Source organism: Plectropomus leopardus, chromosome 5, assembly GCF_026936395.1.
Source record: "Plectropomus leopardus strain MGB_pleo_1.0 chromosome 5, ASM2693639v1, whole genome shotgun sequence".
Lineage (NCBI taxonomy): Eukaryota > Metazoa > Chordata > Actinopteri > Perciformes > Serranidae > Plectropomus > Plectropomus leopardus.
This window is the reverse complement of record NC_142180.1, coordinates 13,980,826-14,008,646: the sequence shown is the minus strand read 5'-3', so window position 1 is coordinate 14,008,646 and position 27,821 is coordinate 13,980,826. Positions and strand designations below refer to the sequence as shown.

The window sequence follows — 27,821 nt, the reverse complement described above, 5'->3', positions numbered from 1 at the left end:
TCAGGGAGGTGAATAGACTTTGTTCTCATTTGTATGATGTGTGTGTGTGTGTGAGACTAATGAGTACTTAGTGGTCCCATGAAGATGTAGAGGCTATAGAGGTTATGATGCTAATGGGCTAATGGACTGCACCTGACCTATCCTGCTCCTGCCACACACACACACACACACACACACACACACACACACACACACACACACACACACACACACACACACACACACACACACACACACACATGCACTCACCCATCACATGCACTCACATCACAGCAGTTAAGGGTCATCTAAGGATAGCAGGTAGCATATACGTGGGAGGAATGACTGAAGGCTTAGCAGCAGTCCATCTCAGTTGTGCAAAATGGTTTCACTTAGATTTGAGTGTGTCCTATGTATAATTTAAGAATTTTTTTTCTTGCAGAAAATAGTGTTTGATTACTGGTGGACAAGCGAGATAAAAATACACAAATCTGGTGGCATCAACAAAAAAATGAATTTTCTAAGTTAATTTCAGTGAGGTTTGTTTTGTAATATATTCAGTAACAGAGGTAGTAACCTTTGACGCTGTTTTGTTTCAAAACTGTCAGATTTGATTCTTGTCAAATTTAGTTGCTCCAAGTATTTACAGAGTCGTAATTTGCCTTGTTCCTGGGCTGTGCAGGTGCATACAAAACTTTTTTTTTTTGTTTTTTCCATATGAAGGCACCTTTAAGTTTGGAAGTTATGTTATGCTTACGATGTTACAGGGATATCCTATTTACATCATTGATTGTTTTTATTACTATATCACTGCAGATGTATTCTAGCAGCCAAATTACACATAGTTAAAGTCACAGACTTAATCATGATATGTATTTACAATAACTTCAGGGTAGAAAACCTTACTTCATGTATATAAAATCAAACTGCACTGAGCAAATGCTGCTTCAATTTGTTGTTTTCTTTACTCACTTAAAAAAGGTCCACTGAAAAAAAACTGTTATCTCAAAGCCACCAGACTCCATTGACAAAAACATTTACTTAGCAGAACACTGGAGTTGTTGGTCGACTGCGGCATTGATTGGTTTTTGTGTAAGGTAAAGCAGAGTTTATTTGTTAATCAACAGAAAGCAGCATGTTGGCTGATTCCAATATTTCATTTTAAAGCCAGTTATCTGCCAATATTATCGTGCATCCCTAATCTTGCTATAAATATGCATTTTTCTCTGCTATGTCAGCAATTTTTGTAGCTTCCTTTAAAATGTGTGCTGCTTACAGTCTGGTACTTGGTCACTACTCTTTAAAATACTCTCAGAGGTCTCTGCAGATAAATACACCACCACGCACTTCTAGTGGGTGATAAGTGATGATTGAGAAGGGTTACGAGAAGGGAAAAAAAATTCTGCACGTCAAGTCATTTCTAGCTAAGACATTTCTTCACTTTTATTGGTGACACCAAATTTAGTAGATAACTAGTTTGAACCAGCCAGTAAATACTTTTGACTTTACAAAAGACTGGTGAAATCCAATGTGATGCATGATAAAAAGTACAGTTATAAACTAAATATATAGATAATTGACTCAGGTTTTAGTCACGTCTTTGCATATACAGAATGTATCTATGACTTCCTGGATCTTTCCTACCCTTGAAATTATGAAGTGATCGTAAAAGCCTTGTCACAGCTTTATTTCTGATGAGTCAGACCAATTGAATTGCTGTAGGACTTTAATGCACACATACTGCCGTGTCTTTCTTCTCTCAGTCGATCAAATGTTCCACTACCTCACAACTTTGTGAAAGAGAGAGAAAAAGAGGACTGCTTTATCAAAAGAAAAAGGGAAATGACTCACATTTATTTTTCTCCGTCTGTACATTTGTGATGCCCTTCACAGTAAGGCTTACTTCCTGTAAGAGATCATGATTCGTGCCTTAGAGCTGTGAAGGCCACAATGTTGGCACATGTATCCCAGGTATTTGCAGGGAATCAAGATGATTTTTTTTTAAATAAAAAACATCAAATAACAAATGAATGGCACTAACCTTGAAACTGGAAACTGTTATCACTTCAGTGCTTTTTAAAAATTGTTAAGAGTTACAGTGGCTCATAGGGGTGTGAATCTTTCAGTATCTCATGATTTGATTCGATTTCGATTCCTGGGATTATGGTTCGATTCAGAGTCGAATCTCGATTCAAATCGATTTCCGATTCAAAATAGATTCTGGATTCAAAATATAGGAGGTGTAATGTCAGGATATACTCCAGTCTGTTTTGGACTGGAGTAGATGTTATGTTATGAAAGCGTGTATAAAGTTAAGGAGGTTTTATTATGTACAAGCTTTGTTTGTTGTAGAAAACCTTTCTCCCAAGTGTTGAGAATCATAAAGTGAAAAAAATAAATATTGTAATTATTATAGTTCAAACAATGGACACACTTTTCCAAAAAGAGTCCCATCATGTTTTTTTTGCAGTTGTTAGTGCATCCCATTATCTGTGCCATTCTGCAAAGCAGCTCCTATCTGTGAAGATGCAGAGGGCCACATCACACTCCTGACACTTCAGAGAGGGGCCTGATTCTCCTGCCTGCTCTGCCTGCAGTCAACACACAGTTTATATCCATATGAGGCCCTGCTGCTTGTTAGACTGTCTCCTGATCTACCCATGTCTCATTATTATTATAGGGACTACCAGAGTTTATTCTAATGCATGAGGCGCTACCAATAACAGAGATAGTCACAGCAGGATTAGGCCAATCACAGTGCAGTTTGCTCCAGATGACGTATGGTAACATAACCGGATACAAAGCGTCGTACCGTCTTCCGATTGGTGGACAAGACCAAACAAACCTCTGACCTTTTTCCAAAGGAACCATGGGAAGCCAATATGGCGTTTAGCATCGATGCTAATGTGCTTTTATCACCGAAATATGAATAAAATATGGACGGAAGACAGCCAATATCGGTTCTATCATCATATATTTATTGAACAAGGTCCCGTAAAAACATCCGGATTCCCAGGCTGGATACTGAGGCTTCTGAAAGAGCTACGATGCATCAGAGACATCCCTCTGAACGGCACAGCCGCCAGCTTTCACTGGCGAGGACAGTAAGGCGATCCGACAAACGATTTCAAAATTGGTAAGACTTTTCTAAATGATAAAGCTGTTAGAGGGTTAAGAATATACCATATTTGGTAAATATAGTCTACAATCGATGTTTAGGATTTTTGAATCGATTCTGAATCGTTAAAAACGAGAATCGAGATTCTTATGTGAATCGATTTCCCCTCACCCCCTGTGGCTCAGGCTTTGGCAGGCGTCCAGCATGGTGCAGTCCTTTGTGTTCCCTTCTCAGTATGCTCTGAACTTGGATATAATTGCCACTTAGTACTGATCTCTGTCTATGTTTTTCTAAATGTGTCCTCAACTCTGCGCTGCTATTTTTCTGTGTTGCATGTGACTTTGTTTCATTCTCTCTCTGCTGGCCTTCTCTCAGCTAATATCACCAACTTCCATCTTCCTTTCCTTATCCTCTGTGCTTTCCGCTGCAGTCCTTAACACTCCTATATCTCACTTTGTCCTTGCCTTTCCACCACACTATGTTGTTTGAGCTGACATGGAAAACTTTTGTTGTGTCCTCATTCTCATTTGTGACTCTCTGTCAACAGGGCATCACTTAACAGCAGTGGAAAGCAATGCTGTCTCTGTTTCCCTCTTTTCCTTGTTCTTTTTTTATACTTGCAGAGGGCACTGTCGCAGAGCCTATTTTAATTTCACAAATCACTTTTCACTGCTTTGTATTTCATTACATAATTATTTTGCCTTTGACAGTTGCCATGTATTTATACTCCTCTAAACAGCAGATGCCAAGCTGATTTGTCGCTCAGCTGTGTTTTCTCAAAACAAGGCCTTCCTCATTCTCAAATGAGTCAGAATGGTGGATTTAATTACAGTATTGCATTTATTAATGACTGTGAAATTGAGAGCTTCTTTAAATTCTAAGCCAAGAATAACAACTGAGTACAAGTTCATAATTCAGGGATTTTAGACACATTCTTAGAAATCAAGCTTAAAGAAAAAAAGAAAAGGAAAGTGTACATATATGTATAAACATACATATACTAACAAGCACTGCAGGAGTGTTTCAGCCACTAGAGGGCAGGATATGCCAATAGTTTGTGCAGGTGCTGTATTGAGGAGGTGAGTCAGTAATGGTGTATTTCCTGTAGTTACTGTTGCAAAGGTGGGATCTTCTGAACAATGGAACTAATAAATATTTTATTTGTCCATGTGTAGATTTTAAATTAATATTTAAAGTTAAAGTTGGAAGTTTTGACCAAAAATAGACAAAGTATACATTGTTTAATGCGATAAGGAAAAATGAAAGAAATATGAAGCTGATTTATATAATATTTATAGCAATATGCAAAAAAGGGCACCCAATTAACACTAAAGAAGCAAGCCAACACCAACGAAGCAAGAACTTCTTTGATTAATTAATTGATGAATTTTGTTGTCCAAGAGGGAAATTGGTTTGCAATGTAGGCACTATTTTAGGCATACACAACAGTCAAAAAATAGTCAGAGACATAGTTTACACATGGCAGACATCCAGTGTCAACCTGGAGAACAGACTTGGGTGACACACGTCTTTGTGAGACTTTGTGGTGCTTTTTTGTTGTTGCTTCATGTCTTTCTTTAGGTGGCACTTATCTTTTTGTTGTTTTGTGTCACTTTGTGGTTGTTTTGCCTGTTTTTTGTAGTTATTTTGTGTCTCTTTGCAGTTACTTTGCATCTCTTTGTGTTTTTTGTGTCTCTCTGTGGTAATTTTTGCTTTCTCTACCTGGTTTGTAATTTCAGAGACTTTTTGTAGATGAAGGCTCGGGGGCCTGTGACACTTTGGTTCTTGGACTTGTGCTTGGTAGCCCCGTTCAGTAATCCATCCATGAGAACAGACAGCACACAGCATTAATCTACAGTGCTTATGCAAGCACAATAATTTCATATCAGAAAAATAAATGTTGGGACGAGCAATGAGTATACATGTCTGGACTCAACCAGACAAACAGCATCCACAACATTTAGTACCACCACCAAAGTTACTGACATCCAAGTGTTTAGTATATTGACTCCAAAATTATGCCAAAGTAAAAAAAATAAATAAATTTAAAAGCAAAACTGAAAAACATGAAGAAGCTGTCAAACTGTGACATACAGTAAGTGAAGGCTTCATTCAGTACACTTGAAAAACATCTCCATTTACATTTTCAAAGCATTATAAAGTGTAATCTGCAGTGAAAGGCTGAAGGCAAATAGTTTTTCAACAAAACAGCAAGTGCATCAGCTGTATCTGGTCATTAGCACTGACTGAACAGGAAAAATAAGTCACCACCCACGCTGCTAAAAGTCAGGTCATCATTGTCTAAGTCAGTCTGTATAAAGCAAGAATTACCTGAGTACCTAATGGCTCCATCACGATCACTGGCATTGTGTTGTTAGTTTCAGAAGCACAGAAGCCTTGAGTAGAAGGGAGAAGGCAAATAGCCAAGAAGAGCTGTTGTGGGACTGAGAGTGGGAGGCTGTGTTTACTGGAAGGAGTACTTTACTACTGGAGACCCAGTAGGTATGGAGCTCAATAAAAAGAATCAGTACAAATGATTTGGTGGTTCATTTTTTATCTTTGTTCTTCTGCAAACTCTGACTTGTACAGCACAGGGCCAAAAACACTCATATTTACGAGTTATTTACTGTCTGAATCTTCCTAAACTATCAGCAGGGAGTGGAAGCTGTTCTTTGAGAGAGAATGATGCTACTGTATAGCTGCTACTGACAATTATATTTATTATCAAATACAACCATTGTGGCGTCACAGCAAGAAAGTTCTTCCTGTGCCTGCATGTGTGTCCTCTGCTCTTGTTTCCTCTAAATTGCCCGTTGGTATGATCATTAGCATGACTGGTTGTATCTCTCATGTGCCCCTTTCCCACTGGAGAAAAAACCACACTAACGTCTAATACATTAAACAGGAAGGGTTACAATCGGTTTTCACTCCTGGGTCAAAAGACTGCTTTATTAATGAGTATTTATCGGCTCCAGCTTCAATTTGTTTCATTGGCAGAGATGGAAATATGACACCAGGTGCACATGCTTATTTTAGCCCCTTTGCAGACGCGATACTATGATAGACAGCCACAAAATACAGTTTGACTCCAAACAGCGCTCAAACATTGCTTAAAATTGAATTTGAACCGAGTCTGAAAGAGACTAAACAAGTAAGAGATATCAAAAAAAAGCAACCACTGTAACATTTTCTCTGGCCTCCATGCTGCTTTCTACTGTTGGCTAGTCTTTTTTTCTGTCAGTGATGTTGAATGTGACATACCAGTAAAACAAAACAAAACAAACCCCAGAAATGCATACTTTCCTACTGACAATGGGAAAGCCATCTATTGCTTTATTTTAATGAGATTCCCTGTGTTTAAAAACCTCCATACACTTGATAATTCTTGGTGGAAAAGGGTTTATGCGTCATGATAAACTGCAGTAAAATTCTGTTTAGTCTAACAGTTTTACATTTTAACATCATTTAAACTGTGTATGATTACAACACTATAAACAAACTAAAAAAATGGCTACTGTCCAGCGTCCACTTAAGTTTGCAACAGTTTGCTTGTCTGATGTCATACAGGAATTAAAATAATATAATATATTGTTAAATGAGACAAAGAAATATAAAAGACAAAAAATGCAGGAACTGGGGATAGTGACTTTAACTATTAATTGACACAGTGCAACTGCATTTTTAGCTGTAGCTGGTTTTACTTCCAACTTCACATCCAACCTGAGAATTCCAAAATAAGTCTAAGAATAAGTACATTTTAGATGAATGTGTTTGATAGGCTGGTTATGGTTGTTTTTTGGGAAACAGCCTAAGAAAGGGAGGATTAAGGAATGGCTAATTGATTTTTAATTAATTATATGACATAAGTAGGAAAGGCATCGGTTGTAAAAAGAGTAATTGTGGATAAAAGCAAAGCTCTTTCTTGGTGAGAGTGTGTAAGGGAGGTATTTTTAGGCCTTTGTTAAACTGACAAAATGATTTCTGACTTTAGGATGCTCCATAAATAGGGCCCTGGTTTTCAGAACTATAAACACACACTGATGAGACAACAGAGATAAAGATTTATGTGCCCCTCCGACTGACATGTTAATTAGACTGTGCAGCTGAGAAATAAACATGTTACTTGTGCCTTGCAATCAGTTTGCTACAGACAGTGCTCGCTAACAAGACCGATTAAACCAGCAAATGAGGCAGAAGGAAAGAGTGGAGGATGGATATGTATGAAGAGATGATTAAAGAAAAATGAATCCTTCTGACGTATGAGATTTATGCTGTGATTTTAGCAAATTTTGTTAATATTTATTGAAGTCATCAGAGCATGGGCCGTTGGAGGAAGTGAGAAGAGGTGTGAGGCAAGAAAATGCTGTGTATTCACAAAAAGGTCACAAGAAAATGAGGTTTACTGCTTTACCTATGCAACCTCTCAGTTACAAACAAGCCTGTGGCGCCCCTTAGTGGGCAAATGGTTAATGAGCTGGAAAAAAGAGATGTAAGTTGGGTGATTAAACACAAGATTTACTTGCAGTTAAAGGGAAGACATAGTTCTGCACTATTCCTTCAATTTTACATTATCTCAACACTCTCATTTTCCATTTTTCTCTCTGTTTGTGAATTAAAATGATATATTAAATAAGTGCTCTTTAATTTCACACACTTTCTTCTTCATTCCTTTCTTTTCTCAGGACTGCAAAGAGCCTCCAGATTGCTGCCTGAGTGAGTCTTTTACCTCCCCGTCCTGCACGCTGGGTGTTGACCTGCGCCGTGGCCGGCGTCGTTTCTCAGGCAACCTGCAGCTCCCGCCATTGTCATGGCGTCAGGGGGAGAGGTCACGGACACCTGATGACGAAATCATGGCGAGACCAACGTCCTTGCCCTTTGGAGCTCCGCCCAGAATAGACATCACGCCGGTTGATCCTGAGTGGTAAGTGGACACAATGAAACACAAACTGTTATGACACAATGTAAAAGCACCTGGATACATCAAACAGCTGGAGTAATCACTTTTATGTTAGGCTTCTTTTTTGGCTCCTGTGAAGCCGACGCTGTGGAGATCACTGCTATTCATGTTATGAACTGATGCTAGTTAAAGTGCACGGGGTTCACGGCTAACCCATTCAATTTATTTGCTTCTATACTATCAGTAGAGAGGCCAGCCATTCCTGCCTGTGTAACAGGATAGTGATATGCTTTAGCTGATGGGGATATTGAGTTTCTCACGTACATCTGACAGATACAGCACTTACTGTTGATTGAAGATCTGTTTTCGTGCCAGTCTCCTGCAGCATTTTGTAGTGTGAGACGGGCCACCCCACTTTAAACAAAGACCACCTCATGTTTTTAGTAATGATTATACCTTCGTGAAATAAAACATGAACGTTCAGGGAAAAACATCTCAATTGCTATATGCACCCTGACCAGTACTGGATTTTTGAGGCCAATATTGATATTGATATTTGTGAATAACCCCCCCCCCCCAAAAAAAAACCAAAACAATAACATATCAACTGATAGTAATAATTTAACACATAACCAAATTATCTTGATACAGATCTCTTGGATTATTCTTTTTTAAAGACTTTTGAACATAGATCCATCCTGTACTAACCCTTCTAGTTACTTATTGGCCAACATATACACTGATAACAATATATCTGCAATGAGCTAATCAATAAGCGTGTATGTACAGGCACGATATCTCAAGGGTGCCTTGAGGGTACTTCCTTCAAATTTGGTGCCAGTGTCCACTTGGACTCAATGATTACCTGATTAGATTATGTTGGTCAAAGTTCAAGGTCAGTGTGATCTTCTCATTTTGGTGAACGGGAAATCTCAAGAACACCTTGAATTTTCTCAAATTGAATGTGTGCATGTAATGTGTGCATCGATGACCTTTTTAGAAATTGGTGGTAAAAAGTCACTTCGACCTCATGAAACAAGTTTTTGGCCATAACTCAAAAATTCATATGCTATTTACAAATGTCTGCTAGGATAAGACAATGAAGTGATGCCATTATATATCAAAAAGGTCAAAGGTAAACTTCACTGTGACATCATAATGTTCTGCAAAAACAATTTCCTGACTATTATTTAACACCATATCTCAAGAATAGGAGAGGAGACATTTGGTTTGACACTGAATTGGTGAAGATGTGCATAAATCATCCATGTTTTAGATTTTGTAGCATCTTTGCTGCGACATTTGAAGCACTGTCAACTGTCATGGCCACATATGAGTGTGGACAGACGTGTGTAACCTGCAGATGCAGCATGACTGGCTTGCGGAGGGCATACAGCCACACGTTGGTAATTTTAGTTTTTGTCAGATTCTCTTGGCACGGCTGAGGATTGAAAAAGGGTCCAGTTTGATGATCTCAGTATGTTATATCAGCTTTTTATTGATGATTTGGTTCTTTTGGCCTCAGTCAACTGTTACCTTAAGAGTACACAGGGCATGTGATCTCTTGATAGCTATGCTGACATTTATGAACTTTTCCTAGTTAGAGGTCAGTTAAAGGTTAAATATATGGAATTTGAACAGCTTATCGTTGGAGACAAAGTTTTGTTATAGCAAACCACAGGTTTCCCCAGTCACACTGAGCAAAGACTGGACTGCAGGAATCTTGTTAGATTCTGTCGGGCTCTGCATCAGTGACTGATCTGTCATGTTGCATTCAACCTCCTGAAGATGACACTGTCTTGTTTCATTATTTATGCATCATGCCCTTGGACACAGTTGCATACACACGCAAACACACACACATGCACACACACACACACACACACACACACACACACACACAGGCAGTCATTCACACAGCAACAGGTACAAAGGGGCAGTTTCAGGTAGCACACACACACAAACAAAAACAGCAAGTGGCCAGTTCTTGGCGGCCAGCCAGTTGTCCAGTCATGTCATATTGAAATACACTCTTAATGAACTAGCTAATCAGTCCTGATTGGCCCTGAACTTGTGTAGTGTGTGTGTGTGTGTGTGTGTGTGTGTGTGTGTGTGTGTGTGTGTGTGTGTGTGTGTGTGATTGTAGTAAGGATTAATCCAGTTGAGGAACACTTTTAATTGAGTTGCCTAGTGTTTTTGTTCCTTTCAGCTTGATGAATAAGAGCTGCTTGAAAGGTTAGTGCTTATTAGTCCCTGATTGGTGCTGCACATAGGTGTGTGTGTACGTCACTAGTATTCTAACTGTGCCCCGTGCCTAAAAAAATGTTGTAACCATTATTCTTTAGGATTTTTTTCTGGAGCAAACAAAGATGAGGCAAAAGAGAGAGAATTTTTATTTTTGTCTTGAATAAGCCTTTGTATAAGTATGGGGGATGTGTATTAGTACTCGATGTAAACAAACCCATCTCCCTTCTTCAAAAAAGCTTATTCTTAAATTATTATTTTCATTTTGAGTATACTATCAATTAATTGTTCTGTCATCAAAATGTCTGAAAATAGTAAAAGAATTCTTGTTATGATGAACAAGAGCTTTTAAATTAGTGTTTAAATTGCTTGTTTTATTCAACAGTCCAAAACCCAAATCTATTGAGGTTACTATCGCACATCAAAGAAAAGCTAACAAAAGCAAAACAAACAAAACCAATGAACACTTTTTATTTTTTGACTAATTGACTGGTTATTTTGGTTTGGTTGACAATGCATTTAATAAGGACCTACTGAAGGTCCACTGTGTAGAATTTAGGGGGATATACAGCAGAAATGAAATATAATACAATAACTATGTTTTCTTAAGTATATAATCATCATCATCAACAATAAGAGTCATTATGTTTTGGTTACTTTAGAATGAGCCATTTATATCTCCATAGAGAGCAAGTCTGTTGTTGCAATGCCATGTTTCCACAGTGGCCTTGAGCGAACAAACCAAACAACGGCTAAAGGGCCATTCACATTTTTGAAACTTTAGTTAGGAGCCCCTCTGCAACAAAAAGTGTCCGTATAAGGAAATGAGTCAAAGACATGGAAAATGGCATACTGAGAAATTACATGAAAAATTTGAGTATTCAGTTTATTTTCTCAAATGTTCTTTGATAAATAACTTTGAAAAATAACCCTTACTCATTGTGAAGTCATTGAGTGAATGCATGTGAATGATTCAAGAGCTGAAGTGTCTCTTTCTACCAGAAGAGTGCAGTGTGAACATAGTTGACTGGATTGGCTTACACACGCACACACGCAGACTGGTGACAGATTAAAGATAAAAGCTGAGTAAGTAGAGAAGCATAAATGCAGATTTTTCCACACTGACGTTCACTGAACAGTTTGATGGGTGTGAATACGCTCTTTTAGGTCACCGCCAATGACTGGTGTTAATTTGCAATCTGTAATCTATCTATCTGTCTATCTATCTATCTATCTACCTCTCTGTCTTTCTATCTGTCTATCAGGGTTGGAAATTGTAAGCACTTTACTTAATCGATTAATTGGTAGAATTAATGATCAATTAATTGTTATTTGAAAAAAACGTAAAAACTTTGTTTATTTCAAACAATACCCATTGTGTTTTGTCCTCAGTATAACCCCACAGCAACATATTGCATATATTTTGACAGCATTTCATAGCCTATCAATTAATCAATTAAATTTCATTTTTGATTACATTTTTAACGACTGATTAATCAATCAGCGATCAAATGTTATCATCCCTACTATCTATCTATCTATCTATCTATCTATCTATCTATCTATCTATAGAATCTGACAGTTGCTTTCATTTTCTTCTGTTAACAGCAAGTTTATTGGTGGCTGTAGGGTCCGCTTGGGCAACCGCAGACTTTATAGCAGGTGAGGTGTGTGTGTATCGGTTGTCAGTAACCCTGGTGGTAGAGGCAGACACTTTTCCCCTCATGTGCTGTTCCCTCTCGGCCTTCCTCTCTTTTAAAAAACTATCACACTATGTCTCCTTCAGGCATCGCTGATGCTATAACATCAGGGTCGGCAAAACCTTCCTGGAGGTCATCAAGTCTGATTACTGTCCTCCCTAGTGAAGCCTGATGCTGGTAGATGTGTGTGTTAGTATGTTTTCTGTGTGTCTGTACCAGTCAACAGCACAGCTCCTCATCTCCTCTCAACCCTCTCTTTTCCTTGTATTTATTCAAGTACTTTCATTGATGTTTGGAAAGAGGCGGAGGGAGCAAGAAGTTATTTTGGGATTCAATTATTTTTCTTGCTGATGTACACAATTGTTTCACAGTGCCCCATGCATTGTGTGTGCGGCTTGGTGTGCTTGTTTCAGTGTGGTGCAGAAGGAAACTGCAAATGAGTGTTGGAAACTGAATGTCTGTCCCTACTGAAAATACTGTATAAGAGTATCTTTTGATCGTATAGGACAGAGACCTTAAGTTAGAATGGCGCTAAATCCACACCAGAGGATCCATTTACGCTATATGCCATCTAATAATTAGACTTTAACCTAATGTAGCTTTAGCAATCATCATAAACACTTCATCTGGATTGTTTTAATTAGGCAAAGAGAGGTAATCACAATCAGTACAAACAAACGTGTGTTAGTTCTATAATAATTTTAGGGTTTTGACATGCCAATCGCTGCACGTCTTCTGTTCTTCTGTTCTGTTGATGGCCAGCTGACAGCAAACTCCATGAATGTTAGCCATCTGCAGGAGAGGAAAAAATAGTCTGTTGTATTCAGTGTGTTTGTTAGTTAGGACAAAGAAATCAAACAGCCCAATGTATTTATTTGAATGTGAATCTCCCTGAACTTCTTAAAGTCATATTCTGATGAAATGTGTCAAGTGACCTGGTGGAGTTTTGCTTTACTTTGCACCAAGACTGCATAATATGGGGGAAAAAATCATATTGTGATTATTTGACACATATTGTGTATCACTGTTTGTGATATGAGTCAGGTCTTTTTTTTGTGTAAATGTTTGCCTTTTGTTGTCACTGAAAAAATGCTGATTTTTGGTCTGTACCAAAAGCGTGTTACCAAATTTGTAGTCTGGTGCCTCTCTGTAGCACCAAAATGCTTCATTTATAATGGTATATTGTGACACATCTTAACTCTATCAAAAATTGCAGCTCCTGCGACTTGGAGATTGACCATATTGTAGTAATATGTAAGTGCAACCCTACTTTGCACTGGCATACCTGTGATTCAAGTCAGAAAAAATGATCAAGGTTATGTCCATATATCATATGACATTGCCTTTGTGTTTGCATACATATTTGTCTTCATCAGAATGTCCCCAACATTTTAGCCAACATGCTTCTTGTAAGCAGAAAAACTGTTAGCAAGTCTGAGCTGCCTCTTTTAATGCTGTTGGCTTTGTCAGCACTGTTGCTGTTGTTAGCACTGTAAGTGCTGTTGACGTGGCCACCATTATGGCTCAGCCACTGTCATGTTTGCCTGTGATGTCAGAGGTGAGAGGTGTGTGCAGGCAATCACAGTCCAGATGTCAGAGTGTTGTATGTAGGACCTTTGAAGTCCAAACCTTTGCTGTCTGTGATGTTGGCTGTAATGATATCATTTCCCACTATGAATGAAACTTTTCAGTTTGGATCCCTTTCCAAACTTGATTTGAATCTATATTTGGATGTGTTCCTCACTGTGGGTCAGGACGACACCGGTCAGATTATGGCTTGTCTGCACTCTTTGTACTTTCTTTGTGCTGTGTCTTGCCGAGCGCTGTCCGCTCTGCTGGTGTTCCAGACGGCTTTGGTGTGGGTGTGAATAATCCGCACAGCCAGTGAGCAGAGATCAGATCTTACACTTTTCATTTTAGCACGCACAGAGACTAAGGCAGATACATGACGCACAAAGACCGTTTTTGTCTTAATGTGAAAAGTAATAAGCCCCTTTGAATATCAGCAGAAAAGCTAAATGTTTGACAGACTTGATTTTAAGGCATTTCATTCCCTAATGCTGCTGCAGTTTAGTAGATTTTTGTGCAGCATGACCTATTTAAGTGACAGTTTGGGTTTGGTGCAACACAACTCTTAGTCTGTGCTCACCTCAACTTCAATGAAACACCCACGTTCAACATGCATCTAATATTTCAGCATCATTTCTTGTTATTACACAGCTTAGCAAGTGGAACATTGGATGGTCAAATATGATCCAGTTTTATGTTAAATCCTTGGAGCAAGCAGTCATTTCTTTCATCAGCTTTGGGGGAGTTTTGGTTCAGAGGAATTAATCATTTTTTTTCTGTATATACCTCAGCTACTCTTCTGGTTGTCAGTTTGTGTTGCATGGCAATCCTCTCACGCAGGAGTGTGAATTAAACCTCAGAGTAGTTTAGTCTCTTGGGCTGTTAGTTGACAGGGATGTTAAAAGGATAACTGTCTTCTTGCTTCAATGTTCTCAAACATCCCAGCGAGACATCTGTGGCGGACATCACTCACTCTGTTCTCATACTATACTCCGAGGAAGTACTGACAAGGTCACCTTCAAATCATAGTACCCTCTGCTGTCTTTTTACTCTATTTTTTTCATTCATTTTTGTTTTCCATTTCTATGAGCCTTTATCTTTTGTTTATATTTGCATTGATTGCCCGGCTATAATTCATATTGATAAATAATTCACCGCCTCTCTTCACCTGTGCTCGGCACTCCAGTGTTTATTATCTGCTTTCTCATTGTGTTTGAGTCCGCCTCTCTTTGTTTTACAATGAACCTTTGTGAATGAGTATACGTCTGTTAATGTGGGCCACAATACACTTTTGTTTTATTTATATGAGAGAGATGTAGTGTGAAAGAGGGAATAAGGAGCAGGTGGTTTTATGTAACCAGAGATGCTACATTAAGGGCTCTCATCTCAAGACCTAAACCATCACTCGCACACTCCCCATCGCCTCCATCTGACCCACACACTCATGATAAACACACAGAAACATATAAGATCCCCTTCACTCCCAGCACACACAGCTCCTCATGACGTTCTGGTCGCCCTCCGCAGGGTTTCACTGTGAGAGACCTAAGACTAAGGCAACATGGGACAGGCTGAGACATCTTTCCTGAATGCTGTGACATTATGGAAAGTGACAGGTGGGGCTTGGAGGAGCAGGGATGCTTATGAAATGTTTAACCCTTTAGTCTGTCGGCAAGGTAGGTAAAAAACAAGGTGGGATATTGATTGATTACTACTAACATGTGCTTCCTCTTACAACATCGGTTCAAATGTCAATTCCACCAATACTTTGTGTTTAGTGTTAATCAGCAAATGTCTGTCAATCTCATAATTTATTAATCAACTAATCATCTTGTTTTTTTAAATCATTACTGGCCCAGATGCCACAAAAACGCAGCATATTTATCACTTTCTGTTTGGACAGATACAGATACAGTGTGGTGGTCCACTTGATCAAGGGACACAACACAACAGTGAAAAGCTGCCAAAGCTCCTTTACAGTTGGCTGCAGGGCCCATTGTATATCTCCGGTCTTCCTGTGCTGTGACTGTGCATTGTGTGCTTTCATTCAAGCTCTCAAGGGTGTAGAAACCAGAGTTTAATGTGGAGTGAAATGGCCCAGTCACTCTCCAATTCAATCTCTTTCAATCTTTCGTCTTTTAAAATGACTTGCTGGCATTGGGGTTCTGCCCTTCTCATTTGTGCTTTGTCATTCACATTTTGTCACCTCCTTTTTCAGTGCAGAAATCTAACTAATGTGCAAGAGTATTTGCAATAGTATTTGAAGAATTTGTATACAGGTGTTTACAGCAGCACTGGTTTAAAAAAGAAATAGCAAGCAGATGGAAAACCTGTGAGAATTCTGCCTTTATTTTTCAATTTTGTGAAGTGCTTTTCGCCATGCTAGCAGCATGACCCTACGGATGGCAATGTCAGTTGGTCCACCGCTGTGTCGGAAATATGTCACAAACAATTAGGTTGATTGCCGTAAGATTTTGTGTAGCCATCAGAAGTGTTTTTCACTGATTGTCTCCATGTAGCTCCGATTCACTGATTGCTTGCCTGGTCTTGTTAGGTTTGCCAGATCTCCCGTTTCCTTCTCTCTGAAGAGAATGAAGCTGTCACTCATGTTTTGGCCGGAAACACATCCAGAGGTTCCAAAAGATAAACCAGCTCACTGTCAGGGATTCGTTTAGTCAGATTATCAATGGCAGCTTGGCAGAAGTGCAACCTGTTTATCTTCCCTGGGTGGCTGTACGATCAACACCTTTTAAAAGGCCTGAGGTGATACCTCCCTCAACCTTATCTGCTGTTTCCCCCTTTTTCTCTCTCATCACTCTCAGAACATCAGTTGTCTGCTGAATGTGACAGCTTCACTTGTGGAAGTTGACGTTACACATCCTTCTAACATCTAAGTCACAGAGGAACCCTGATGAAACAAGATGCTTCAGGAGGTCCTTGTATTAAGGCCTTTACAAATTTGATTGTCATAATTTGCTGTTTTAAAATGACGGGCCAACACAATAAAATCCTCCAGCACTGCTTCCATTGTGCTGAAGCTGCTGGATGCTCATCTCACAGTGAAAACCTGACTGATTTAGGAATCTGTCTTTCCATTTCTCCAGCTGTGTCCCTTAACTCTCTTGCATTTTGGTGAGACTGGTGTTACAGTGAATGCAATTTAGAGTGGACGAATTCTAAAGGCCTTTTCACAATCCTCCCACCTCTTTCAAAGAGTTGTGCGTTGCCAACTCCAAGCGATGAGCAAGGGAGTGAAATTACTGGTCTTGAGGAAACTACTAATTAAGTCTTGTCACAAGTCCATTCTCTCTCCCGGTCAGGACAGCCACTCCATCTGTGGCAACGCTGATGAGATTTCACACAGAAATCATCATCCACTTCAACTCCCATGAAGGTTCTCTTTTAAAAGACTACAGCATCTGTTCCCCTGCCCACTAAATACATCAAAAACACTTTATCTTTATCTTCATGGCTGTTGATTGCTCATCTTACACAATCATGTATGCACATCCATGTATGGTAATTTAATCCAAAGTGATGTTAATTTGGAAAATTAAATGTTTTGACATTAATAGACAGAAATGCTGCCTTCATTTCTGGCTGTCTGCTCTAAATGTTCAGATCTGTGTTCAGTTCTGATTGCAGCACCATTCATTTATTATGCTTAATGAGGGCATTTACTGCATCAGACGAGCACTCATTTCTACAATCTTGTTTTTGTTGTGTTTGTTTACCTTTCATCGCTGCTATTTCATTTGCTCATATGAGGGATGCTGTCACAGTGCTTGTAAATGTTTTTGTGCACTGCTACTCGCTGTAACATTAATCCATTCCCCTGACTAATGCACACCTTTCATCTTGTCATCAAGCAACAAAGACTGAATCCCAGTACAACACTTACTTACCTACCCCATTTGCACATTCACGTCCACAGGAGTAGAGTGTCCAAATTCTTGTTTTGATACACGGATTGGACTCAGTGTTCGGGCTGCATGGTTCTCCAAATTGAGTTTTTTCATAGACACACTCCAACTTGAGTGTTGTTAAAAAAAAAAAAAAAAAAACCTCATCAAGGTGGCTGCACAATCAACAAACCAAATGTGTTTCTTTGTTAACAAATAATTAAAAATTAAGATAACCACTGTATTATTCAATATGATTTTAATATAATACGGCCCCATTTTTTATAGCAAGCAAACAAAACAAATCGCTAGTTATTGCCCATTCTGATGTCTCGGTGACTATCAAGCTGGCTTGCTAATGTTACATTGTTATTGTTGATTTGTGCATGACAGCCCTACTTTTTGACATATTTCCACATTTCTTTCCCCCTTTGATGGCATATGACCCCTGAAATTTAACTATCGTTCTAATATCAGAGCAGGCTGGCAGCTTATGTGCACAGGTTACAAACATTAGCCCACAGAGCATAATGAGTGGCCTGGTAATAAAGTGTTGTTCTTTTTTTATTTGATGACTGATGATTGATAGCATGAAACTTTAGGTGTGAACAAATTGCAAGCCTCCATGATTTAGTATCAATTATGATCTATTAGATAAATGGCAAATGTCATTGTAAAATTCTGTTATTGCCGTAGTCGCATCTACTTACATAAAGTGCCATTGACGACTATTTATCACGTATCAGGGTTTTTCAAGGGTTGTCCCGTTTCATAAGGGAAGAATTCTTTTTTAAAGGGTCAAACTGGCACTTCAAATGAGGGGCAGGGGTAAAAAATAAGTAATAGTATAGGGCCAAAGTCTTTGCTTCTTTGCACACAAGGTATCTAACATTACCATACCACAGAAAAAATCAATTTTTCTCCTTTCAAACTCTGCACTGTGCATGTGTCCATCGGTAGGGAAGATCGATGGCTGTGTCAGCAGATGGTGGCCCAGTAGTGTCCCACAACAGCTGGTCTTTCCCCTTGTTGAGCTGCTGTTGTACAATGAGGCTTTAACTTCGGCTTCATCAGTTGCTCCACCAACAGTGAGAAATGTGTCTGAACTTTCATCACATGTACCTCTAGAACTAAAACCGTATCTATCTACAACCTCTTAATTAAGCAGTATTACACGAGAAGGTGTGCCTTAGCGTCCTTTGAACACTGCAGTGATGCAGTTAGGAGCATCACTGAAGTGCTCAAATGGTGTTAAAGTACACCCTCTCGCGTCATATTGCGATTATTCAACTATTACCACCAAAATAAAATGTATAATCAAAATGTAATCATATTTTGGTGCATTTGCTCTCAAAATGAAAAGCTTTTAGTGACTGTTATTTCTATTTCCATGGAAATACACAGAGTTTGACTAATTACTGGAAAACAGTCATGTCAATAGAATCCTATATGTAATGAAACCTAGTTTACTACTCCAGCAAGTACGTCGAACCTCAGTACCGACCTAGCAACAGGCATGTTTTCTAGTCCCTGTTGAGTCCGCTAGCCAACTTGTTCTTATGCTTTCATGGGGTTTCCCAAACTAAATAAATAATAAATAATAAGAATGCTTAGCTTGCTAGGTCTTGTAACGACTAAGATATCTGCGGACAAAAAATCAATTTACCACGAACAGGTTTAATTACTACAACCACAAACCTTACCAGTATTTTTAAGCCAGTAGCTCTGTGTTAGTGGCACAGGTGATGGAGGATGCCAGAGGATGACAAACATTTCCAATAACTCAAGAGCAAGGTAAAGTTGAAGTATAAAAATAATGAATAAGAGAGATCATTTCCAAAATTCATGTTGTTCATGTTGTTTAAAACAAAGTATTCTGCTTCATTCTTCTTCTTGATGGCGTTTAGCCTTTCAAAAACAACATTTTCACTGCAGTCCCAATCACTCAGCCTATATTTCCCACCATGCCTACATCTGGACTGAGTAGTTTTTAGTTTACTATTTTATGTTCATAACACACAAATTGCACTCTTTGTCAGTGTTTTTTTTAATGTTTTTGTTCAGAACATGGTGGTTTATGCTTTTTTTGGTCATTTTTGTATTAGTTTATAGTTTAGCTTATAGTTTACACCATTAGTGAGTTGGCTGCTACTTTTCATTTGGTCAGCTGTTTTGCTTTGGTCAGAGAAATTGATGATCATTGATACTGTTCAAACATGTCCCCTGCCTGAGATGGCATAATAATCACATGTTATTTTCAAGAGCAGTGATTGAGAAATGGCAGAGTAATTGTTTTAATGGTAAGGAAGGTTACCTGTCATGCAAATTTGAGCACATTCTAAATGTCTTGTGGACCAATCAGATTGCCAAGTCAGAAACACTCGTTGTTTAATGTGGATTATCTGGTTCTGGTTGTTGTTCTGGTTTTGGCTAGCATCATTATTCTCGGCCTTCTTTGTTAATCCAAAGTTAGTGAGAGGCTTTGCTTACGTTTGCCTCCATTTTGACATTGTTTCATGGAAAAGTGACTGAATGTTTGAACTATTCAGAAAATTATTAACACGTTGTATACGCTAATAAGATCACCTATCAGTATTGGCTGCTATTGCGATGTCAGTTAGAAAAATACAGGTCCGTTATTTTTAATCTGAGATGTATAATAGGAGAATGACGAGGAAAAAGAGCCAGGGAATGCCATGCATCAGTGGCTGATTTTAAACCACTAGCAAGTGATGCACACTCCAGCCTGCTGTGCTCCTATGACGCATCATAATACTACAAGTGTTTTCTTCTATACAAGCTTGGTAAGACTATTTTCAAAGGGTTTATTGGCAAGCATTTAGTGAGAACGCGCTCCATGCTTCGATGGCTCAGAATCATCACTGACTCACAACCAAAACAAATCAGTCCACAGAGCAGACGAGCACAAGTGCTCACATATCCAATACTGGTCACGCTGCCATTCTGCCTCCTCTGATGTTCCTTTAGGATTTCTCTCCCTCGTCTTCTCTCTACCTTTAGGGCATTGCCCCTCTTTTTCGCTCTCTTCTTTTCATCACTCAGAGTAGCCCTTTGTGTGTGTAAATGTGTATCTGGAATGACTGTGTCTATCAATTCTCTCTTTCTTTCTCACCACACACTGTGGCAATCTCATGGTTGGATTGCTTCCATTCAGACAGAATTATGGATGGTTAAAAGTGTGTGTGTTTGAGAGAGAGACAAAACGTTGGATTGTGATGGAATATACTGTAGGCAGTAAGTTCATATGTGGTTGTCTTCTTACTGCAGAAAGCATGCTTCAGACTGTTTATTTGAATCAGTTAACCTTTGGCGCAGTGTATATGTTTGTCCTCGCTGATGCCCATTAAGCTGTTTGCTTTTATGTCTGTTCCAGATTGCCATTTTTTTCTTGGCGTGCACTCACCAGTTGCCTGCCTCACTAAAGGTCACAACATCATCAGCAACATTACCACAAATCCCGGCTAAACAAAAAATAAATAATAAATCTGACAACCTGTTACCGTGCCTGCCTGCTTGTCGTCACAACAACCACCAACCAATCCTCAACAGGGGAGGCGTGGCTTGTGCTCACTGTGTGCCTGCTCTCAGCTCCTTGTGTATATTCTGAATGAAACAGCAAGTGAAGCATTTGCCTGTGTGCTGCGCTCTGCTCCGCTCATGCTCTGACTGTGCGAGTGAAGGGAAATCTGACTTGAGGCACGGCATAGTGGGAGTCACTCTGTGCCACACCGGGAGTGCCTTTGGGAGAAGTGGGGGGTTGTTTGCAGAGAGGTCAGTCAAGCGGTGCTTGATGGAGCGAGGAGCAAGACAGGAGGAGGCAGAGAACAGTTTTCAGCCCTTCTGAATGTTTCATAAGGGTGATCCTCCAACATCAAGCTGCCTGGATGGACTGAGAGAAAGAGTTGGTGCTGAGGTGTGCATTCAGGAGGCACCGACAGTGACAGAGGGACACAGAAAAAAAGAAGCAGAGTGGGGTGAGCACTTTACACAGAGCAAAACCAGGAGGGAGATGGGAGAAAAGCACTGCTGAGAAGAGGAATCCTTTTCTTCTGGAAGGAGCTGTATGTGGCCAAAGCTCCTCTGAGAACCTCTGATGATCAGAAGACCAGTAAGAAAGCACGGTGCATTAGCAAAAGGAAAGAGAGAGGGAGAGGGCACGAAGCTGGCTGGCTAATCCCTAAACCCGTGAAGAACGAGGGAAAAGGGGAAGGATAGAAAGCACACAAACAACAAAAGGGTATGTGTGAGCTGGCCTTTTCCTGGGTGCATGTTTGTGTGTGAGGTGGCCTCAATCTTTTCGCTACAACAATTTGTCCCGGCATATACTGTGTGTCTGGATAAGGCAAGAAGAGGACAAAAATCGGCTGTACATGACCAGCTGATGTGACTGATTTTGGACAGAATTTGAAAAGAGGAAGGAAAGACTTGACCCAGCCTGCAGGGATGTCATCCAACGAGCTGAGCGTTGAGATGGACTCCTGCATCCGGACATTCAAGGAGCACATGCACCTGGAACTGGAGCCTCCCAAAATGCCAGGTGTGGTGGGAGGGAAGAGGGGTGCCACGTCTCCAAAACTGTCCCCGAGAAGCTCCCCGCGCCTCTTCCGTAAGCTCATGGTCAACAAGAGCATCCGACAGAGGCGACGCTTCACTGTAGCTCATACCTGGTAAGGCCTGTGTTTAGGGAGTCATTGGAAATGAATCAGGGTTGAGGCATAGAAGAAAGTGTGCAAGGGTTGAGGAACGTGACAGAAGATTTGGTTAAAACGAGATAAGACGGAGAGGGGAAGGATGTGGATGAAAAGAGGGAACTAAAAAGGAATAATGGGATTGAATTGCTGGGGGGATTAAGAGAGACAGCACGTAGCAGTAGGTGGTTGGGGAAAAAAGGAAGGAAAAAGGATGTGAGCTCAGAGATGGACAGATGAGTCATGTAAGAAGAGAGGTAGAGGGGTTAGGGGGGAGAAAGAGGGAACATGAAGAGAAAATTCAAGAGAGCAAAAAAGAGAGGAGATAAAAATATCTGAGAAGGTGGGAAAGTGCAGGCACAGAAAATGAGGGAGATGTTAAAAAAAAAACAGTTTTGGGGGTTTAAAAGGGGGTCAAAAATGTATGAGAGATTTGCTGTCGGGTGATTTGTCACTGGGTTACATGATTACATAATGCAATGAAATCACATTCAGCACATTCCCCTCTCCTCCATTTTGATGAAGTGTATCTCTGCCCCTGTACCTGGATGAAATTTTTGTGTGTGGGGATCAGCCCTTATTTTTGATGGCTGCAGTGATGAGGAGGAAGGTGCATTATGCAACCTGGTGGCAGTCATTAACCTTTTTCATGGTTCACGTCTACATATCACAACACAAAAATGACAAAAACGTTCCAGCATTACACAACACAAAATCTGGTTCCTTTCACATTTTTTTGTGTCACATTGATGTTTTTTCTTTTGGCATATTTCCTAGAAGAAACCCAGAAGCTGCAAGTCTGACTTGTTCAATTTAACAAGGTCACAGCGTCACGAAACATATTTATTTAATATATTATTTGCATCATTTTGTTCCCCATCCCCCACCCACTCCCCGAGTCTACCTCTTCATTTTGCAGCAGTTTGGCACTATAGTAGACGTGCAGGGAGGGCTTGCTATGTTATGCAATGTATGGATTAGAGGCAAGGGAAAAGAACTGCTGTGATTTGACTACAAAGACTCAAGGTGACTCCTCCCTCAGCCACAGTGAATTTGTTCAAATTAGGCAGCAGCAGTCAGAGGTGCTTTGTTTTCTTTTCTATTTCCTGAGGCTTGTAAGGGTGAAAACCATCATCTGCAAAAACATTTACCCATAAGCATATGCTACACATGAAATGGGCTACGTGTGTACATATTTGTGGTGACGTGACAAAGCTGGCTTGTCACTGCTTGCGTGGGGGAAAATGCTCTCTGTTGTGGGATTGAAGGGAAAGGAAATAAGTCCAGATATGAATCTGCTCCTGAATGTTGTGTCAACATGCTGTGTTGTGTGTGTGTGTTTTCCTGTGTGCATATGTGTGTCACGTTGTCATAAATGTGAATGTGTAAGTGTGTGTGTGTGTTTTGATGCTATATCCATATGTGTGTTTTTGGATGCACATATTGCAGTTGTAAATGCAATAGGTGTTTATTCTCCTCCCTCCACGGCAGCAGTCCGAATGAGGACTCATGTCTGCTTATCTCCTCTCTTTGTCATTGTATAGTCTATATCTGAGCCGATAGAGATTTGTGGGGGTTGGGTGGGTACAGGGGGAAATACAAGATGGAAAAACAAGGAAAATGGCTTCATTTAGAGGCCATTAAAGATGTCAGCAGTGTCCTTTGCCTTGTTTGTGCTCATAAGTCCACAGTATATGGGCTTGAGCCAGGGACACAACAACGCCCATTACACCAATCATAACCATTAACTGCCAGTCCAGCCCATTAACAGCATCGTTCATGATAAAGTGTCCTTGAACGAGACACTGAGGTAACTGCTCACTCACTGTAATGTTTTAAGAGTGACGTGTAAAAAACTAAAAATGGAAATGGGGAAAAAAGGCGCAGAATACACGCAGAGAGAAAGAGCCCAAAGGGAAAAATAAAGTAGTTACCTCCAGAGGGGGAGCTGTATTAATCAGGACAGCGAGGAAAAAATTAAGGATATAATGGCACTTACCATCATTTACCAGGTGTTTTTAACTTTATGTTTGGTTCTATCAGGCACACGGTTCATGCTAGGTTATAGTTAATACAAAATAAGCAGGATTACAAGATTAATCACTGCACTCTTTGCTTTATCCCAGGACATTAAATACACTGTGTGCTGCCTCAAAATATTATCATCCCTTTAAAAAAAAAAAAAATCACCTTTCCTGGGAATCCTTCAGGGTATTATCAGCCAACCACTCTTCCTGGCCTAATTGTCTCCCCACCTGTGCCAGACCTGAGGAGAGATTTTTTTTTTTTTAAAATAGGGATGATAAATTACTAATGTGTTGGCCAGGCCTTTCTACTGTTGGATACATGAAAAAAAAATGTAATTATGTAATCCTGTTTTTATACATTGTCCAGGATTTAGCACTGTATTAATTATCACTGATTATCATTAAAATTTCTTTAACAAATAGAGACAAAGAAACCATTCTTTAAGAACTTAATGGGATGAGAAGAATCTTATTTATTGTGGCAATGCCAGGTCCTGGTTGCTTTTCCAAATATATGTAGCTCTGTAAGTAAACTCAATAACTGTAAACTAGAGGAATATGTAAGCTGTCATTTCGAGTGTACACACACTAAGGTTCGTACATAACATGTTATTTTATTTCATTTTTCTCAAATGTGTTAATCGTTGGCCGACATTGCCATCTGTATGAGGCTGTACCGCACAGGAAGGGGGCTAAATAATGCTCTAAAATAAGGGTCAATTTTGGCGATAGAAAAATGGAATGGCCATTTTACGGGGTCGCTTTGGCCTCTGACCTCAAGATATCTGAATGAGGTCCCATGAGTCTCCCCTTTACAAATATGTCCACTTCATGTTAGTCCCATGTAGTTTTGGGCAAAAACCATGCAGCTCTTTGCTAACGTTTGATTTCTAATCATCAAAACAATCTGGTAAGAATTGCTTTACCTTGTCAATATGAACTTTAAACTTTGAACTTTAAAAAATTGAAAATGTGATTTAAAAAAGTGAGTAATCAGGATTAACTATGGGAATTCTGTGATAAATCGCGATTTAAAGAGTTCATCATTTGACAATAGCAATACAAACTAAAAAGGTTGTGTCAAAGTTGTGTTCTCAGCGTGTTTTCCTGGCCATTAACCCCAACCCAAACCCTGATATTTCCCAAATCTAACTAACAATCGAAGAAAAGTCCACTGGCTCAGAAGGATAATTTTTTTCGGACATACTTTCACAAACCTCTGTTTGTCTTCGTCTGGGCTCGAATTAAGAGTTAAATATACTAGCAGATTTTGAGATTGGGCTTATCACAGACATTACAGAGGAATTTCACAGATGTATAATCTGATCCATTATCTGTTCTCAAACCTCAAATATTCTCAGTTCAGAAGTGCGTGACGCACGCACGCACGCACGCACGCACGCACGCACGCACGCACGCACGCACGCACGCACGCACGCACGCACGCACGCAGCTCAGTATTATTAAGATTATCTTGCCAGACAGACTTGCGCACCACCTTTCTGTATACAGCCATTTTTCCGTTCAGGGCATGGACATTTTTTTCATGTCGTCTGGGAGAATTAAATGAAACTCTGTTGCCAATCTTGAATCCAAAAGACGCAGCAAGTTTTCCGAACTCTTATGTGATCAATTATGAATTCCATCCTTGCTAGCATTACTTGGTCCTGTTGTGGACTAGTGGCTGGTGAACTCTTGACCTACTGGCACTGAGACAATGATTCTTCTGTCTGAGCTGTTCGGCTGTTGCCTTGTCTCTTTCTCTGTCTGTCTCTGTCTCTTTTACGCTCCCTTTGTCCGTCTCTGTGTGTGTCTTTCCTAAGTTTCACTCTTTCTGTCTGCTCCTTTCTTCGTCTGACTTCTTCACTGTCTGTGTCCTTTCTCTCTCTCTCGTGTTTTTCCATGTCGGTCTTTGTTTCCTTGGTAGGCATCACTCTCCCTTTTTCTCTGTGGCTTTCTCCCATCTTTCTCTCTTTTGCTCTCCAAAGCACCACATGATGTTAAATGTTTGATGGCCGGCTGAGGAGTATGACCGCTCTATTTTCCACTCACACAAAAAGCACATTAAGGAGACTGAGAGAGAGAGAAAGGGAGACATTGCCACGGGAATAGGAAGAAGGGAAACGGTTAAAATGGGGGAAAAGACAGCAAGAAACTGAATTTGGAATAAATCCAAATACATTTATATGCACTAAATTACCTGCCACCTACAGATAAACACACCTACATACCTGTGATATGTAAAACATATAAGGCATTTTCTTTATCTACAGCTACAATAGAAACAAGTGCTCACTGAGATTCTGTTGAATTTGGCCGCCTCCTGTCTGTTGACATCCATCAGATGTGAGAGATACCAGAGAAGGCTAGAGGGACAGATAAGAGGTAGGAGGAAGGAAATGCACACCTTGTATATATAGAAAGAGGGAGACAGATAAACAGACCTCATTTACCACAGAGGAGTCAGCCCCGGCAAAAACAAACAGAGGTCTCTCTCACAGAGTGTTATTTACCTTAGCTTAAATGTCAACCTAAATATCCATCTCACCACCCTTTTCTGTCCAGCACTCTGTCTGCTATTGATTTGTTTCTTTCTCTGCTTGCCTCTGTGACGCACCCAAAATCATCTTTAGACGTCAGGGAAGGCTTGACGTGATTATTGTTGCTGCTGCAGCCAATGTTGTTACGCCAAATGCTCACTTGAGTAAGAGACGGACGGAAAAACAAAAGAGAGATTATTTCATTACAGAGTAAATAGCAACGTCATATAGATGTAGCCCCTCCTCTGTAAAAAAGGGTACCCTCATCTCTTTCTACTCTTTTATTTTGTGTGTGTTTCAATTACATAATGTTCTGCAAATTGTGGAAAGAAAGAAATTGTGGAAAATTGTGGAAAAGTCACGTTATCCCCATGAACTGGTTTTGCACCGATGAACAGATTTTGAGGTTTGTAGCATGTATAAAGTATTGTCTTTCAAAATGTAGCCTTTTGTTCGCTTTTTTTCAGTGAAGGTAAAGCAAGAGACAAAGTGGTACCCTGATACAGGAAAAGAAACAAAAGTAGAATCAAAGACTTCCATGTTGCTAAATGAGAGTTTGCTCTTCTGAATCTAGGCTGTTGTTATCCTGTTGGGACACCTAAGGGCACGGTGTTATAACAGAGAAACAAAGGCAAGGCTGTGTTTAATTGGCTCAAGATATATACTAAGCCTGTTTGATGTGCAGCTACCAGCTAATGTGCTAACCTTTTAGCCCACAGAGAGAAAAAGTCTGCAAGCTACCTTCAGTAAATATGTTAATTTATTAGCAAATGTTAGTCCTGCTTCCACTTTCAAGTCAGTTTGTTCTGGGCAACATTTCAATATTGTCAATATTCGATATCAGCTTATATCAATATTCGATATCAGCTTTGATGTTGGATATTGTAATATCACTTTAGCTTTTTCTTATTCATTCTCACTTCCAACTCATCAGATACTGGCAAGTGGACCGTCATGTCAAAATATGTGCGCTAGTTAGGTACCTCTTCGACATCAGTTGTAGACGTTAAGGGATGGTGTGTCAATTTACATTTGTTACACGTATCGTCTCTTTTCCAATTAAACTTCAGTTTTCACAGAAAATATTTAGTTTCTGCTCTCTAAATGCACACAACAAAAAAACAAACAAATTTGAA

General features: G+C 39.7%; 1 protein-coding gene across 3 annotated transcripts in view; it reads left to right on the top strand.

Annotated features, from left to right (window-relative positions):
* pde4ba (phosphodiesterase 4B, cAMP-specific a) overlaps positions 1–27,821 on the top strand; it is a 197,608-nt gene that overhangs the window by 35,337 nt on the left and 134,450 nt on the right. The window contains exons 3-4 of one of the 3 annotated variants that reach the window (XM_088077550.1): positions 7,780–8,018; positions 11,847–11,900. In XM_088077550.1, coding sequence (XP_087933676.1) covers positions 7,780–8,018; positions 11,847–11,900 — 293 coding nt within the window. Of the gene's footprint in view, positions 1–7,779; positions 8,019–11,846; positions 11,901–21,052; positions 22,098–27,821 lie in introns of those variants that run through there. The other 2 variants (XM_088077551.1, XM_088077552.1) reach the window with 2 other exon arrangements.